We start from the raw sequence: 14,330 nt of genomic DNA, 5'->3' as shown, positions 1-14,330 counted from the left end.
CTACTGTCTATATGATACTTACCGAGACAGTACTATTCTTGCACATTATCTATTATAGGCCGAAAAAAAAATTGGACAAAACGCTGCGTGGGTACAATTATCTCCCATAACCATGCGCCACCGTGGATCCCAAGCACTGTCCGAGTGCTTCCCCCTTACAGGATGTAGGTGGCGCGTCCTCTTTCTTTATGAGCTGCAGACCCTCAAAAAGCCCATAACATATCAAGAGGGGAGGCGGGAGGGAAACTCTAATAGTACTGTCTCGGTAAGTATCATATAGACAGTAGGCTTAAAAAGAAGCCTTACAGTCAATATAACACTTACCTCGACAGTACTATTCTTGCACAGAATACCAGAGTGGTGTGAGGGTGATATGTAGAGTATTAAACTCCTTAATCAAAATCACTTAAATCCAAGGATTAAGATACCCAGGCAATTTTCGAACAGTACTACCGTAAAAGAAAATATACCCAAGAAACATACCTTAGACTGACGTGACCATGCTGGCAACCACTGCTGTGTGGTGAACTCAATGTCAAAGTCCAGGCCACTCAAAGCTTGAATACCACTGAGTCTACGGCAAGTGGCTAAAGCGATGAGGAACAATTAGTCTTAAAAATCAGCAACTTGATACTGATGCCTGCCAGGGGTTCAAACTCATTGCTACGCAGGAGTTTGAGGACCAGAAAGACATCCCCCTTGGGAAATGAAACCCGAGGTTTAGACACCGCTGCATTGCTAATACCCGAAAGGACATTAGCGATGAGGGAGGACCTGATCAAGTGTTCAGGTCTGCGACCAGTAGCGGCCGCAATCGTGGAAGCGATGGCAGATCTGTATCCAAGAAGAGTCTTAGAAGAAAGACTCTTTTTTTTTTTTTTTTTTTTGATACACTTCCACCAGGAAGTTGGCCAAGTCCTGTGTTGAGGGATAAAGCGGCTTTATCCCCTTGGACAAGGCGAAGGTGGCCCAAGCTCTCCAGCGTAAGTCGTAGAGCTGATTAGTTGATCGCCTCTTAGCGTTCAAGGAAAACTCTACTGAACTCTTGTGCAATCCTAGTGCAAGCAGTTTGGAGCGCACAAGAGCCATGCGGTCAAGCACAGACTCTCTGGACGTGGATGAGGGAGGCATGATCGAGGCTGGAGCAGACCTCCCCCGTCCAGATCCAGAGGTAGAGGGTCTACGTGGGTGAGACCGCGAAGATCTGGAAACCACGGAGCTGTTGGCCAGTAAGGCTCGACCAAAATCAGTCTTGGTCGTTCCTGCAGATATTTTGCCAGCACCCTCGGAATCAGAGATGTCGGGGGATAGGCGTAAGCATCGAGGAGCCTCCACAAGAGAGTGAATGCGTCCAAGTGGAACGCATTCATGTCTCGAAAGGGGCTGACGTACCTGGGAAGCCGAGCGCTGAATCGAGTTGCGAACAGATCGATCAGAGGACGGTCCCACCTTGCCCACAGACGCTGTAGAACGTTGTGAGCGATGGTCCATTCTGTGGAGAGAACCTGATCGCCCCGACTGAGAATGTCGGCCAGGGCGTTCAGTTTCCCCGGAACGAACTGGACTGACATCCGGACCTGATTGGTCTGGCACCAGAGCAGAATCTCCTCCGCCAACAGGGAGAGGGACCGAGAATTGGTGCCCCCCTGGTGGCGAAGGTAAGCTAAGCATGTGGTGTTGTTGTCCCCGTTGAAAATCAGAGGGGCCAAGGACAGGCCGAATGGGAGGGCCCGAAACTCGAACACTGTGCCCTCCCAAACGAACCGGAGCAGATGTCGGTACCCCGGGGCCACCAGGATGTGGAAGTAAGCATCCTGGAGGTCCCAGACATGGCCCAATCGTTTGGCCGGATGGCCAACCGGACCGACGAAGGGGTTTCCATCTTGAACTTGCACCTGTGAAGGTACAAGTTCAAGGTGGAGAGGTCCAACACCGGCCTGAACCGGCCGTCCTTTTTGGGGACGGTGAACAGGCGGGAGCAGAACCCCGGAGAAGGCTGAGAAAGGGGGTAGACCGCCTTCTTCTCGACCAACGAGTTCACCTCGTCCTGAAGAGCCTGCCATCTGGCAGGGTCTCGAGGAGGGGGGAACGTCCAGGGTAGAGCGGACAATGGAGGTTGTGACGACAGCGGTAGAGAAAACCCCGACCACACCACCCTCAAGAAAAACTGGTTGAAGACCAGTCTGCCCCACATGCCGCGGGCCCGAAAAAGGGAACCGACGGACGAAAGAGGGGCAACTTGAGGGGGCGTCAACGTAGGGCCGGGACTCACTGAAAATTCTGCTGGCGGGCAGGCGCAGGCTTGCGACCACCCCCCCTGGTGGTGCTGCTTCCCCTTACCTGTCTGAGCACCCTTCGTCTTGCTTGGGAACGCAACAGGCGCCTAAGAGGAGGAAGAAGGAGGCAGTGAAACTGGCTTCTTCTTCTTCTTCTTCTTCTGAGGCTGGGAGCTGGAGGTGACTGTAGCACTTCTCTTACTCCCCGCCGCCGTCGCCGAAGCAGCGAGGCCAACCATCAGAGAATCAGTGTTCCTCTGGCGTGTGGACTCCACCACAGAACGAACAGTGTCCGGATGAAAGAGGGAAGAAGGCTGAGGAAACGTGTTCCTCAGACTCTTCCTCATATCCGGAGGCACTATAGAAGTAGGCAGAAAATGATCACGGAACAGGGCCAATAAAGTGGACCCGTGTTCCAATGGCCAATTCTGCCGCAGACGTCACGCACGATCGCACGGCATGCAAAGCCCGATCCACTCGAACCGTGTCAAGGACCCGAGTGGAATCGGACTCTGCCCGATCGGGAGGGTCCAACAGTGTGGACAGCGTGCTCATCCATGTCAAGGCCTGTGATTGGGCCTCGACTGTGGAAGAAACGGTGGCCTCAAGATTGTGGAACGAAGCAGAGCTCAGTTCCACCTTCTTGACCGAAGGCACCTCCCCAACGAACACATCACCGTCAGCCCCACCCTAAACACTCGAAGTCTGGAAAGGGAGAGTTCGAGAGTCAAAGGGAAAAGGGAGGGACGAAACAGATTGGACACGAGGAAACAGTGGAGGTGCGCCTCCCGAAGGAAAGCATGGCACTGAACCCGCGTCCTCCCGAGGAACATAGGTCGCGTTTGCACGTGAATCTGTACTCCTCAGGCGATGTGCTGCCGCTTCCACCGTGGCACTAAGACTAGGGTGGAACGCGAATTGCCGGCGGACGGATCGTTCATAAAACGAGCCGCCGGCAGACGCGGCGTGAGCCTCCCGCGCCCGGGCCGAAGCGGACTCAAAGGACGAGAGGGCGTCTCAGGGAAGGACGTCCTGAAACTGTTCAAACGTCCTTCTAGCTGTGCGAGGACGAGCCTCCTGCCTCTCGTCCTCAGACCCCGGGTCCAGGTCCTGTGTGTCAACACTAGACGACAGACGCTTAAGAGAGGCATCCGTGACGTCAAGACGCCGCGTGATGTCTGTCATGTACTGTTGGAAAGTACGAAGCATAGCTTCGGAAGTTCCATCAGAAACCGGCAAGGGTAGAGGATCAGTGTTAACCTCAGGGCGACCCTGATCCTCCTCCCTATCGTCCTCCGACTCACTCTCCTCTTCACTTCCGACAACTCCTCAAAAGCAGGAGTGTAGGGAGCTTGAAGGGGAAGAGCCGAAAGCGATGAAGCAGGCTGTGAAGAAACGCCCACAGAAGCAAGAGGCCGCGAAGACCCCTGCCCCAAAGACGAAACGTCTCCAGCAGCCGAAGGGGGAGAAAAACAACAACCCTGCGACTGTTGGGTCAGCCCAGCCAACGAACCCCCGCCATTTATAGACTGAACAGGAACCCATCGGGTCTGATCAGAAAAGAAATGGTCCGGTCCTGTCGGGGGTGCCGATCCGGTCCGGTAGGGTGGTCCGGTGTTCCGGTCCGGTGCCGGACCATCCGGAGGTCCCGTTCGGCACCGAACCATCGTACCCACAGAAGTGTTCGGGTGGTTAGGTCCGGACGTGGACATACCGTACCATCCGGACCCGTAGGTCCGGTATGGTCCGGTTCGGTGCCAGACCATCCAGCCCAACAGAGGTGGTCGGGTGGTCCGGCACCGGACCATCCGGACCCGTAGGTCCGGACCCGTAGGTCCGGACCTACGGGTCCGGACCCGTAGTCGGGTGGTCCGGACCGGTCCGGTAGGGTGGTCCGGTGTTCCGGTCCGGTGTTCCTGTCCGGTCCCGTACCATCCGGAGGTCCCGTTCGGCACCGAACCATCCGTATCCACAGAAGTGTTCGGGTGGCTCGGTCCGGACGTGGACATACCGTACCATCCGGACCCGTAAGTCCGGTGGTCCGGTTCGGTGCCGGACCATCCGGACCAACAGAGGTGGTCGGGTGGTCCGGTCCGGACCGGACCACCGGTCCAGTACCGGACCATCCGGACCCGTAGGTCCGGTCCGGTCCCGTACCATCCGGAGGTCCCGTTTGGCACCGAACCACCCGTACCCACAGAAGTGTTCGGGTGGCTCGGTCCGGACGTGGACATACCGTACCATCCGGACCCGTAGGTCCGGTTCGGTGCCAGACCATCCGGACCAACAGAGGTGGTCGGGTGGTCCGGACCGATCCGATAGGGTGGTCCGGTGTTCCGGTCCTGTGGTCCGGTCCCGTACCATCCGGAGGTCCCGTACGGCACCGAACCATCCGTACCCACAGAAGTGTTCGGGTGGTTCGGTCCGGACGTGGACCTACCGTACCATCCGGACCCGTAGGTCCGGTGGTCCGGTATGGTCCGGTTCGGTGACAGACCATCCGGACCAACAGAGGTGGTCGGGTGGTCCGGTTCGGACCGGACCACTGGTCCGGTACCGGACCATCCGAACCCGTAGGTTCGGTCCGGTCCCGTAGCATCCGGAGGTCCCGTTCGGTACCGAACCATCCGTACCCACAGAAGTGTTCGGGTGGCTCGGTCGGACGTGGACATACCGTACCATCCGGACCCGTAGGTCCGGCATGGTCCGGTTCGGTGCCAGACCACCCGGACCAACAGAGGTGGTCGAGTGGTCCGGTCCCGACCGGACCACTGGTCCGGTACCGTACCATCCGGACCCGTAGGTCCGGTGGTCCGGTGTGTTCCGGTTCGGTGCCAGACCACCCAGACCAACAGAGGTGGTCGGGTGGTCCGGTCCCGACCGAACCACTGGTCCCGTACCGTACCATCCGGACCCGTAGGTCCGGGGGTCCGGCAAGGGCCAGAGGTACTGTCCCGCACCGGACCCTAAGGTCCGGTACGGTCCCGTACCATGGGTCCCGTCCGGACCAAACCCGGAGGTCAAGTCCAGTCGGGACCCGTGGGTCCGGTTCGATCCCGACCCGTAAGCCTGGAACGTTCCGGACCCTTGGTCCGGACCATCCGTCACCCGAACACCAGACGCTAAGGAATGGCGTGGGGTCAAGACGGTCCGGTCGGAGGTGTCGGTCTGAGCAACAGAAACAATGTTCCCGTCGCCCTGACCATTCGACAGAAGTACCACGTTCTGTCGAACACCTCCACGTCCAGTAACTAGTCGGCCGGAGCGTCTTATCAAGAGGGACAGCCACCAGTCACACGGACGTCAGAGGGAACCGTAGTAGCAGTGGTCGTAGGCACGAAGCCTGAAACCCCTGCCCCCACAGGACCGCCCTGAACGGGGTCAATTCGCATCCCAACCCCAGCGGGGAGGGAATTCAGAGACCCCGTCATCTCCTCCGATCTCCCCCCCCAGGAGGCCGAAACTACTGTCGAAACAGCAGCAGACGACCCAGCGAGGGAGTTCAGAGGAGGACCCGTGTCCCTCCTGGCTTCCACAGCGGTGGAAACCGAGGAGGGCACAGGAGAGGCACCGGAAAAGGAAGATTTTAATGCCAACTGCACCCGGTGTTCCCAGGCGGTCACCCATCCAAGTACTAACCGGGCCCGACGTTGCTTAACTTCGGTGGTCGGACGAGAACCTGTGTTTTCAACGTGGTATGGCCGTTGGCTGTCAAAACCTGAGTCTCTCCAGTAGCCCCTAGATCGGATTCACCAACCCCCAAAGAGGGTTGGGAATCGACCTGCCCCCGGATTCGAGCCAGGGAGGAGAAGGAAACCTTCCCCCCAGGCTTGAAACCGGGAGGAGCTGAAGCCTGAGACTGAGGGCCGGACAACGGCGTCGAAGGGGGGGGAAGCCTGTTCCACTGAAGGAGAAGGAGAAAGAAGCTTTTTCTTTCCCCTCGACCTTCCCCGAACCTTCGACGGCGCAGCCCCGCCCGAAGTCCCAGGCTCAAGCCCAGCCTGTTTGAGCAAGCTCGCATTGAGCTTGCTCAAACAGGCTTTCTCCTCCCTCGCCGCAAACGCAAAGCGTTTGGGGAGGGAGAGTCGGAGCGCCGAAAGATCCCCTTCTCCGTGCGTAAAACATGACGCTGGGCGCCCGGAGAAGGGTTGCCCCCGGCAGACTCTGGTTCCGTAGAACCAGAGCCCAAAACAGGACGAGACATCCTACCTCGCCCTGTACGTACCCTCAAAGACCGAGAATTAACAAAATTCAAAGAAAATTAAGGTCAATACTCAAGTGAATGAGGCGAAACGAGAAGCAGACAACCGGTCACCACGAAGTAGGACGGGAGGCACGCCGAGTCCGCCACACAAAAACGGAGGCACAAGTTGAAGGAAACACAACGTAGCCTCAAGCCAGAAGTGGAATAACACACAATAATCCAACAGGTGATAGTCCACACAGAAAAGAAGCCTCTTAGTCCAAAATAATCCGGGAGCGTAGCAGAAACACAGCCGGTCTGACACGCGCGAAAAAAGAAAGAGGACGCGCCACCTACATCCTGTAAGGGGGAAGCACTCCGAGTGCTTGGGATCCACGGTGGCGCATGGTTATGGGAGATAATTGTACCCACTCAGCGTTTTGTCCAATTTTTTTTTCGGCCTATAATAGATAATGTGCAAGAATAGTACTGTCGAGGTAAGTGTTATATTGACAGAGAGAGACAGAGACAGAGAGAGAGAGAGAGAGAGAGCTAATGTTTAATTGTCAATTAGTAGAATTATGTGACGGGATGATTTACCTATATAAAACTTGCATGTGTTACCTTTCTAATTGTTCGGAACAATCTCTAAACGGTGTCTACTCACCAGTGGTTGGATTCAGTGAGAAGTAGAAGAGAGATCCATCACCGAGGGCGACCAGCAGATAGCGAAGTCCTTCAAAGGTGGCCATCAGAATGGACCTCGGGATGATCTCTGGGAAAAAAATACACAGCTCAAGTACTCTTGGAAGCTAACAGGCTGGTACGGTTGAACCCCTTTGAGACCCCCCGAATACACCCCTTCGGAGTTTCGAGTGCGCATGCAGGCGGGGATGTAGCTCAGTCGGTAGCGCGCTGGATTTGTATCCAGTTGGCCGCTGTCAGCGTGAGTTTGTCCCCACGTTCGGCGAGAGATTTATTTCTCAGAGTCAACTTTGTGTGCAGACTCTCCTCGGTGTCCGAACACCCTGGTGTGTACACGCAAACACAAGACCAAGTGCGCACGAAAAAGATCCTGTAATCCATGTCAGAGTTCGGTGGGTTATAGAAACACGAAAATACCCAGCATGCTTCCTCCGAAAACGGCGTATGGCTGCCTAAATGGCGGGGTAAAAAACGGTCATACACGTAAAATTCCACTCATGCAAAAACACGAGTGTACGTGGGAGTTTCAGCCCACGAACGCAGAAGAAAAAGAAGAAGAGTGTCGGCAGGGGGCGCTCTGTTGTACCAAACACACTCGAGATCCATCCCGCATCCAAATCATGAAACTATCGTGGGACAAAAACCACAGAAATATCAAAGAGATAAGAGCTTACGAGGGAAAACTTGAACGCAATCGGCAACGTACCTCTTCTGAAGACCTCGTGTTTGATACAATTTGCAATCCCAGCATGCAATGCACAGACTCTCGCCTGAGACTCCGAAAGGGTGTATTAGGACTCCCTACTTTGTAAGACCGGATTTTCTCAGATTTTTGGAGGTCATAACAGGGGCATCCACTCTACTGGCGTCACAAAAGCATTCTTTCGCTTCTTCTGCGAGTCTCTCAGAAACCGAAAAATAATTTCTCAGAACGAAGTTTGTCTCGGTGACTTCATTATATTAGCAGGGAAAACATGTTACTCGTAAGGTCACACACACTCATACACCACGGTTTGTTTCACTGACCTCCTCCTAACATTTCCGTGTGCAGACTCTCAAAGCTGGGCAGACGCAGAACCCGCGAAGATATGTCTGTCCACAGTCCCACGGCAATGAGCTCAGCGAGACTCTCTCCTTCTTTCAGCGGCGTGATGTCCAGACAGGCAACTTCGTGCTCCATTGTCGTTTGTCTGCACACAGTTTTAATGATAACAAGAGGCGAAGCCTTCAAGGCTCACGTAAGAAATAGACAAACAGTAACACAAACTCAATCACTCCGTCACACATACACACACACACAGTAAGCATAGGTGACACTGTGCAAGAAAGCGAGACACTAGATGTCTGTCTGTCTGCATGTAGCCTACTTACAGGGACACGACTGCCAACTAGTCTCGGCCCGCTCAAAATAACAATGACCGAGACTTTCAGTAATTCCTTCGCGTGACGTCTAATCCTCTTACGCCATAATGTGACGTCTTCAAATGTTAAAGTTTCTACCACAGACATACATACATACATACATACATACATACGCACGCACGCACGCACAGACAGACAAAAGTTAGCATCGCATAGGCTACACTTACGTGAGCCAAAAATCACAGCCGTGGAGAGTTTTACTAACCATGAGTAAAAAAAAAGGTCAGTTTATATGTTAAATGATCTGACAAAGCAAAAACATTCACTAGAGCCTTGGTCTGCATATAATAAGCAAAACATTATGGCTGCATGTGTCTTAGTAAGTCCTACTGAGGAAGTGGGGGGGGGGGGGGGGGGGACGGAGGGTCGGACCTTTAAATATTTTGCAATTTTACAGACAATTCAATGGCCTCCCCTGGCAGCTTTTATACACAAAGAATGTAATGAGAACACACACAACAAATGTCTCATTAAGATCACTAAGAAACATTTGACCTACTTCTGACAATTGTTTTCTTCTAAAGCCAAAACAAGAGGCGAAGCCTTCAAGGCTCACGTAAGAAATAGACAAACAGTAACACAAACTCAATCACTCCGTCACACATACACACCCACACACACAGTAAGCTTAGGTGACGACTGTGCAAGAAAGAGAGACACTAGATCTAGATCTGTCTGTGTCTGCATGTAGCCTACTTACAGGGACACGACTGCCAAATAGTCTCGGCCCGCTCAAAATAACAATGACTGAGACCACACACACCACGCGAGAGAGAAAGACTACAGGGAGGCATGCCGTCATGATGCATTAATTGACGTCAAACACTTTTGACCGTGACGTAATCTTTTGCGAGCTTTATCCATAGTCTTGGATAACCACTCACACATAGACTCGGAAATGTTAAAGTTTCTACCACAGACATACACACACACGCACACACGCACGCACAAACGCACGCACAGACAGACAAAGTTACGATCGCATAGGCTACACTTACGTGAGCCAATAATCTGTGTTCAGAAAGACAGTCACCTTCCTTGGAAAATGCGACCTTACCCTGCGTGTTTGATTTGTCCGGGAGCCAGTTCAAAGTAGTGCAGCTCAGAGCCGGCAGCGATGACGGCCTGCGTGGTGTTACAGCTGGCCAGACTGATGTTGCGACCGTCCGGGTGTGTCCACTCACACAGCAGTCCCCCTCCTGACAGGCTGACCAGTCGCACTGATCGCTGGGTGATCTGTTAGGAGATCAACATACCAGACCTGTTTACCCCCATAAGTGTTTTGGAGTAATGCTCATCCCCAAAAATAGTAATCCTGGCACAAAAATAGTAATCATCCAGCATTCGTCGCCAATTACAACACCCATGACAACTGTGTCTGCGAAACGCAATCATGCACATATATCCATCATTCACAAAGGTCCTAGAAACGTCCACTTTTCAGTGTATTCTTTTCGAAATTTCTGCTTGGTTGGAGGTTTCTTCTTAAACGGGTTGTCTTCTTTTTCCGAGGCACTCGATTCTCGACTTCTCTTCATGTTGGCGTACTGTAAACTGTGCGAGACAAAGCACATTCTGATTCAGTTTACCGCCAAAAACCGCAGCAGATATGCGCAGAGAGAGATGCGCGCAGAGCGTTACTTAAAATTTACGGAAAAGATTTAAAAATGTTGGATCGGAAGCGGACAGCGACGGAAAACAGAAAACGTAACCTGGACGTTTCGAAAATCGTAGTCTTGACACGGATAGCGGAATGGCGTATTTTTTGGAGAAAATTAATACGCCAAAATCGTAAGGGTAAACGGGTCTGACATACACATATTTACACAATTTTCCACACTTGCTTTCACTTCTGTACTTTATTATTAAAGTACCCATAACTGCTCATGTATTCATGAGCATATTGACTTCATGGAATTTTGGCAAAACTCATTTTTCTTCTGCGTTCGTGGGCTGAAATTCCCACGTACACTCGTGTTTTTTGCACGAGTGGAATTTTACGTGTATGACCGTTTTTTTACCCCGCCATTTAGGCAGCCATACGCCGTTTTCGGAGGAAGCATGCTGGGTATTTTCGTGTTTCTATAACCCACCGAACTCTGACATGGATTACAGGATTTTTTCGTGCGCACTTGGTCTTGTGCTTGCGTGTACACACGGGGGGTGTTCGGACACCGAGGAGAGTCTGCACACAAAGTTGACTCTGAGAAATAAATCTCTCGCCGAACGTGGGGACGAACTCACGCTGACAGCGGCCAACTGGATACAAATCCAGCGCGCTACCGACTGAGCTACATCCCCGCCCGTTCCACTGTACAAGACATGCATGATGTTCAAGCAAACACAACCTACTTGTAGCATCTGATCCTTGGTGATGTTGACGCACACAAAGGTCTGGTTGTCTCCGTCGAAACCCGCCAGCTCCGTCTCCTCCACCTCCTCTCCGCTCAGCATGAGGACCCTCGACTGACCCACGAAGGACATCACCAGCAGGTTGTCAAAGTCATCCGTGTTCATCTTCAGAGGCCAGATTCCTGCAACGTAAAGATTCAGAATTAAAACAAGAAGGGCCTGCCAAACGGTTGTGTGACGTGTCTAGTGTGTTGGCGAAGTGTCTTGTGCTTGTCACTTCTCGCTTTCAGCCCTCACCGCTGGCTAGCACCGTCTCTCCTTTTTAGGACAATGCGAAAAGAGAGCAGAATGTGTCAGTCTCTCCTGCCAGTACAATAACCTCTCCACAACAAGCCCTATGTAGTGCCTCCATAGCGGCGACAGGCGTAAACTGGGTACCGCAAGGCCCCAGGCTAGACTACAAGGACTCGGAGGAGGTTGGCCCCTAGACGTGCGGCATGCGGGCCCACCAGTGTGTGGAAACGCCCAGGTGCCCACGAACCAACCTCCAGCTATGGGTCAAATAGCCGGGCAGGATAGGCTCGTCAACCCTGGCAGGCAGCTATCCTAAGAGAAGACCACTCTGAATTCAAAACGAGGGTAGAGGAGGCTCATCATCCATGGAAGGAAACTCGTCTAGGAGAAGGAAAACTCCGAAATGAAACCCACGCAGTCCCTCGAAGACGGAACGGCACTGGCCTTTTTTAGGCGGGGAGCAGACCGGGTGCCTACGCTACCCTCGACAAATGGTTGTGTCATCAACGAAAACGAAAAACAAGAAGGGTCAAGTTATAGGAGGTTTAATTAAAGACAAAATTAAACACTCAGTACATCGGCCAGTTTCCTGAAATATAAAGATTCATAATTAAAACAAGAAATTAAAGTTATCGAAAGTTAATTCAAGACAAAATGAAACACTCAGTTTGTCGACCTAATGGTCTTTGCAGTGGACGAACACATAAATAATCACAAGAAAATTAACAGTTAATTAATTAAAACAACATGGAAAACCTGAAGTGTCTAGTTTCCCCTGACATTGTACAGAAAATCCATGATACTGTCTAACCTGGAGAAAACGACTTGAAATCTACACGTATTAGTGTTACTGATTGATGTTACATAAAGATCCACATCACCTCAACAAGTCAATCATTCAATCAATATGAGGCTTATATCGCGCGTATTCCGTGGGTACAGTTCTAAGCGCAGGGATTCATTTTATTTTATTTTTTTGTAAAATTTTTTTATGCAATTTATATCGCGCACATATTCAAGGCGCAGGGATTTATTTATGCCGTGTGAGATGGAATTTTTTTACACAATACATCACGCATTCACATCGGCCAGCAGATCGCAGCCATTTCGGCGCATATCCTACTACAAGTGTAAGAAGTTCTCACCTTTGATACCAGGGAGGTCAATATTGGCGTGTTCGTGAATGCCGATACCATTGCGAATGATTCTCAAGGACCCCTCCTTGAAGGCACCAGAGCATGTCACAAGCTGCAAATACAGGGAAAGAAAATTCAATTTCCTGCCAGATCATCAATGTTTAAAAATATGGCTCTGTGGAGACTCTGCATTCAAGGATAAGATATGGAACAGGCTTATCGCTTATTGAAGTTCTTCAAGAATAATAGGATTACAGTAAATGCCAAAACAACCTCCCTAAAAGTCAAACAAGGCATATTGGAACCTGCATTGTAGTACAGTTTTAAGAGTGGCTAGCATATATATTATACAAGTCTACAGTAGCAATATTCAATCTTTTATCTGGACCCTCTAAAACTCAATTCCAAAACGACCCGCTCTATTTTTATCGAAAGTGTATTATTTGTTTACTAATGGAACTATCACTGATCATCTCACACTGACCTGTCCTTGACCTTGTCTCTCAAGGTCAACAACACACATGTCCACAATGGGGCCAAGGTTGACAAAGGTTTCCATGATCTGTACAAAGCTGCCGTTCTCATCCGGATCAACGTTCAACTGAAAAATAATCAACAGAAGTTGCATTCTCTGTCTGATAAACAACCATAACAAATGCTATTCACTATCTGAAAAACAAACAAAAGAAGTTTAATTCACCATAACAAATGCTATTCACTATCTGAAAAACAAACAAAAGAAGTTTAATTCACCATAACAAATGCTATTCACTATCATTTCTGAAAAACAAACAAAACAAGTTTAATAATTCACTATCTCAAAAATTCTGAAACTGAGGTTTAATTCTGTAACTGAGGAATTCACATCGCCTTCTAAGCTCAGAAACATGCCAACATGAGTTTAACATTTGTTTTGCGAACCAAGTCTGATGTTCTTTTCTTTTTAGATTTCATTCTCTGCACACTGTTGGAATTTTAACAAAAGTGTTAACAAAAGTGTTGCTAAAACACACCCAAACCATGAAGCTATCTATCTCTTTCTACATGCTTGCCTTCACAAGCTGCGAGTCACCCAGTCTGGAGCCAATGAACACAACACCATTGTCCAGATATGTGATGCATTCAGCAATGGTTGTCTGAAATGGAAGAAGTTGTGGTATCTATCACACCTCAAGAACACACAAACAGCTAAAAATAATTTGAGACTGAACAAAAAAAATAGGACACGTTTATTCATTCTCTCACAACCCATACAAACGTGACAGTTATTTCGGAATTTGTCAATTATGATCTTTGTTTATTTCATTGTCTCCCAGGTACGGATATATCCGTATCCACTCATATGGCTCTATCTGACCAGATACAAATATATCCGCTCAGACTGTTAGCTTCAGTCGCTTCCTGTAACGTCGATCTATCGCCTGCATTCCAGCCTGTTGATACACAGTTACTACAACTCTGAGTGACCTGCTGCAGCACAGCTGGTCTCGGCTAAAAAAAAATATGGTCAACATAGGTGGGGTAGAAAGTGTCAACAACCATTGACTGCAAGGAAGTACAAAGTGCATTCAACCCTTCCCTACCTCTCCCAGGAGTTCCACCTTGAGGTCCTTGACTACCTGTGTGCCGTCCATCTTTTCCTCTCGTTCCAACAGCAGCATGAAGAGTCGTCCAGCCATGTCCCCCAGCAGGTAGCGAGACCCGTTCGAGTCCACTCGACCGTAACAGATCAGTGGATTTAGCTGGTAGCAGAGACAGAAAGCTAGCGAGTTAAAATCACAAATCAACAAATATAAGTAAAGAAAGGAGTAACAAATACATGTTTGTGTGTACCAATGGCTGCTGAACATAACGAGACTCATTAGAGTCCACTCGACTGTAACACATAAGTGGATTTTGCTGGTAGGAGACACAAAAGAAAGGGAGTTGAAATCCCAAAACAACAAATGCATCCAATGAGTA

The 14,330-nt window shown here is 50.6% G+C and overlaps 1 protein-coding gene and 1 non-coding gene across 2 annotated transcripts in view; both read right to left on the bottom strand.

Annotated features, from left to right (window-relative positions):
• The window catches only part of LOC138970685 (DNA damage-binding protein 1-like), a 41,439-nt gene that overhangs the window by 17,585 nt on the left and 9,524 nt on the right, over positions 1-14,330 (bottom strand). The window contains exons 8-15 of the mRNA XM_070343158.1: positions 13,952-14,110; positions 13,421-13,504; positions 12,853-12,969; positions 12,378-12,480; positions 10,939-11,120; positions 9,644-9,822; positions 8,191-8,354; positions 7,127-7,234 (exon numbers count right to left, since the gene is read on the bottom strand). Of these exons, the coding sequence (XP_070199259.1) occupies positions 7,127-7,234; positions 8,191-8,354; positions 9,644-9,822; positions 10,939-11,120; positions 12,378-12,480; positions 12,853-12,969; positions 13,421-13,504; positions 13,952-14,110 (1,096 nt within the window). The remainder of the gene's footprint in view (positions 1-7,126; positions 7,235-8,190; positions 8,355-9,643; positions 9,823-10,938; positions 11,121-12,377; positions 12,481-12,852; positions 12,970-13,420; positions 13,505-13,951; positions 14,111-14,330) is intronic.
• Positions 5,867-5,985, bottom strand: LOC138972074 (5S ribosomal RNA). Its single transcript, XR_011457452.1, has one exon. It is a non-coding gene; the product is annotated as a 5S ribosomal RNA (ribosomal RNA).

Source organism: Littorina saxatilis, linkage group LG7 (assembly GCF_037325665.1).
Source record: "Littorina saxatilis isolate snail1 linkage group LG7, US_GU_Lsax_2.0, whole genome shotgun sequence".
Taxonomy (NCBI): domain Eukaryota; kingdom Metazoa; phylum Mollusca; class Gastropoda; order Littorinimorpha; family Littorinidae; genus Littorina; species Littorina saxatilis.
Note: the sequence above shows the minus strand (reverse complement) of the source record. Positions and strands in the feature narration are given on the sequence as shown.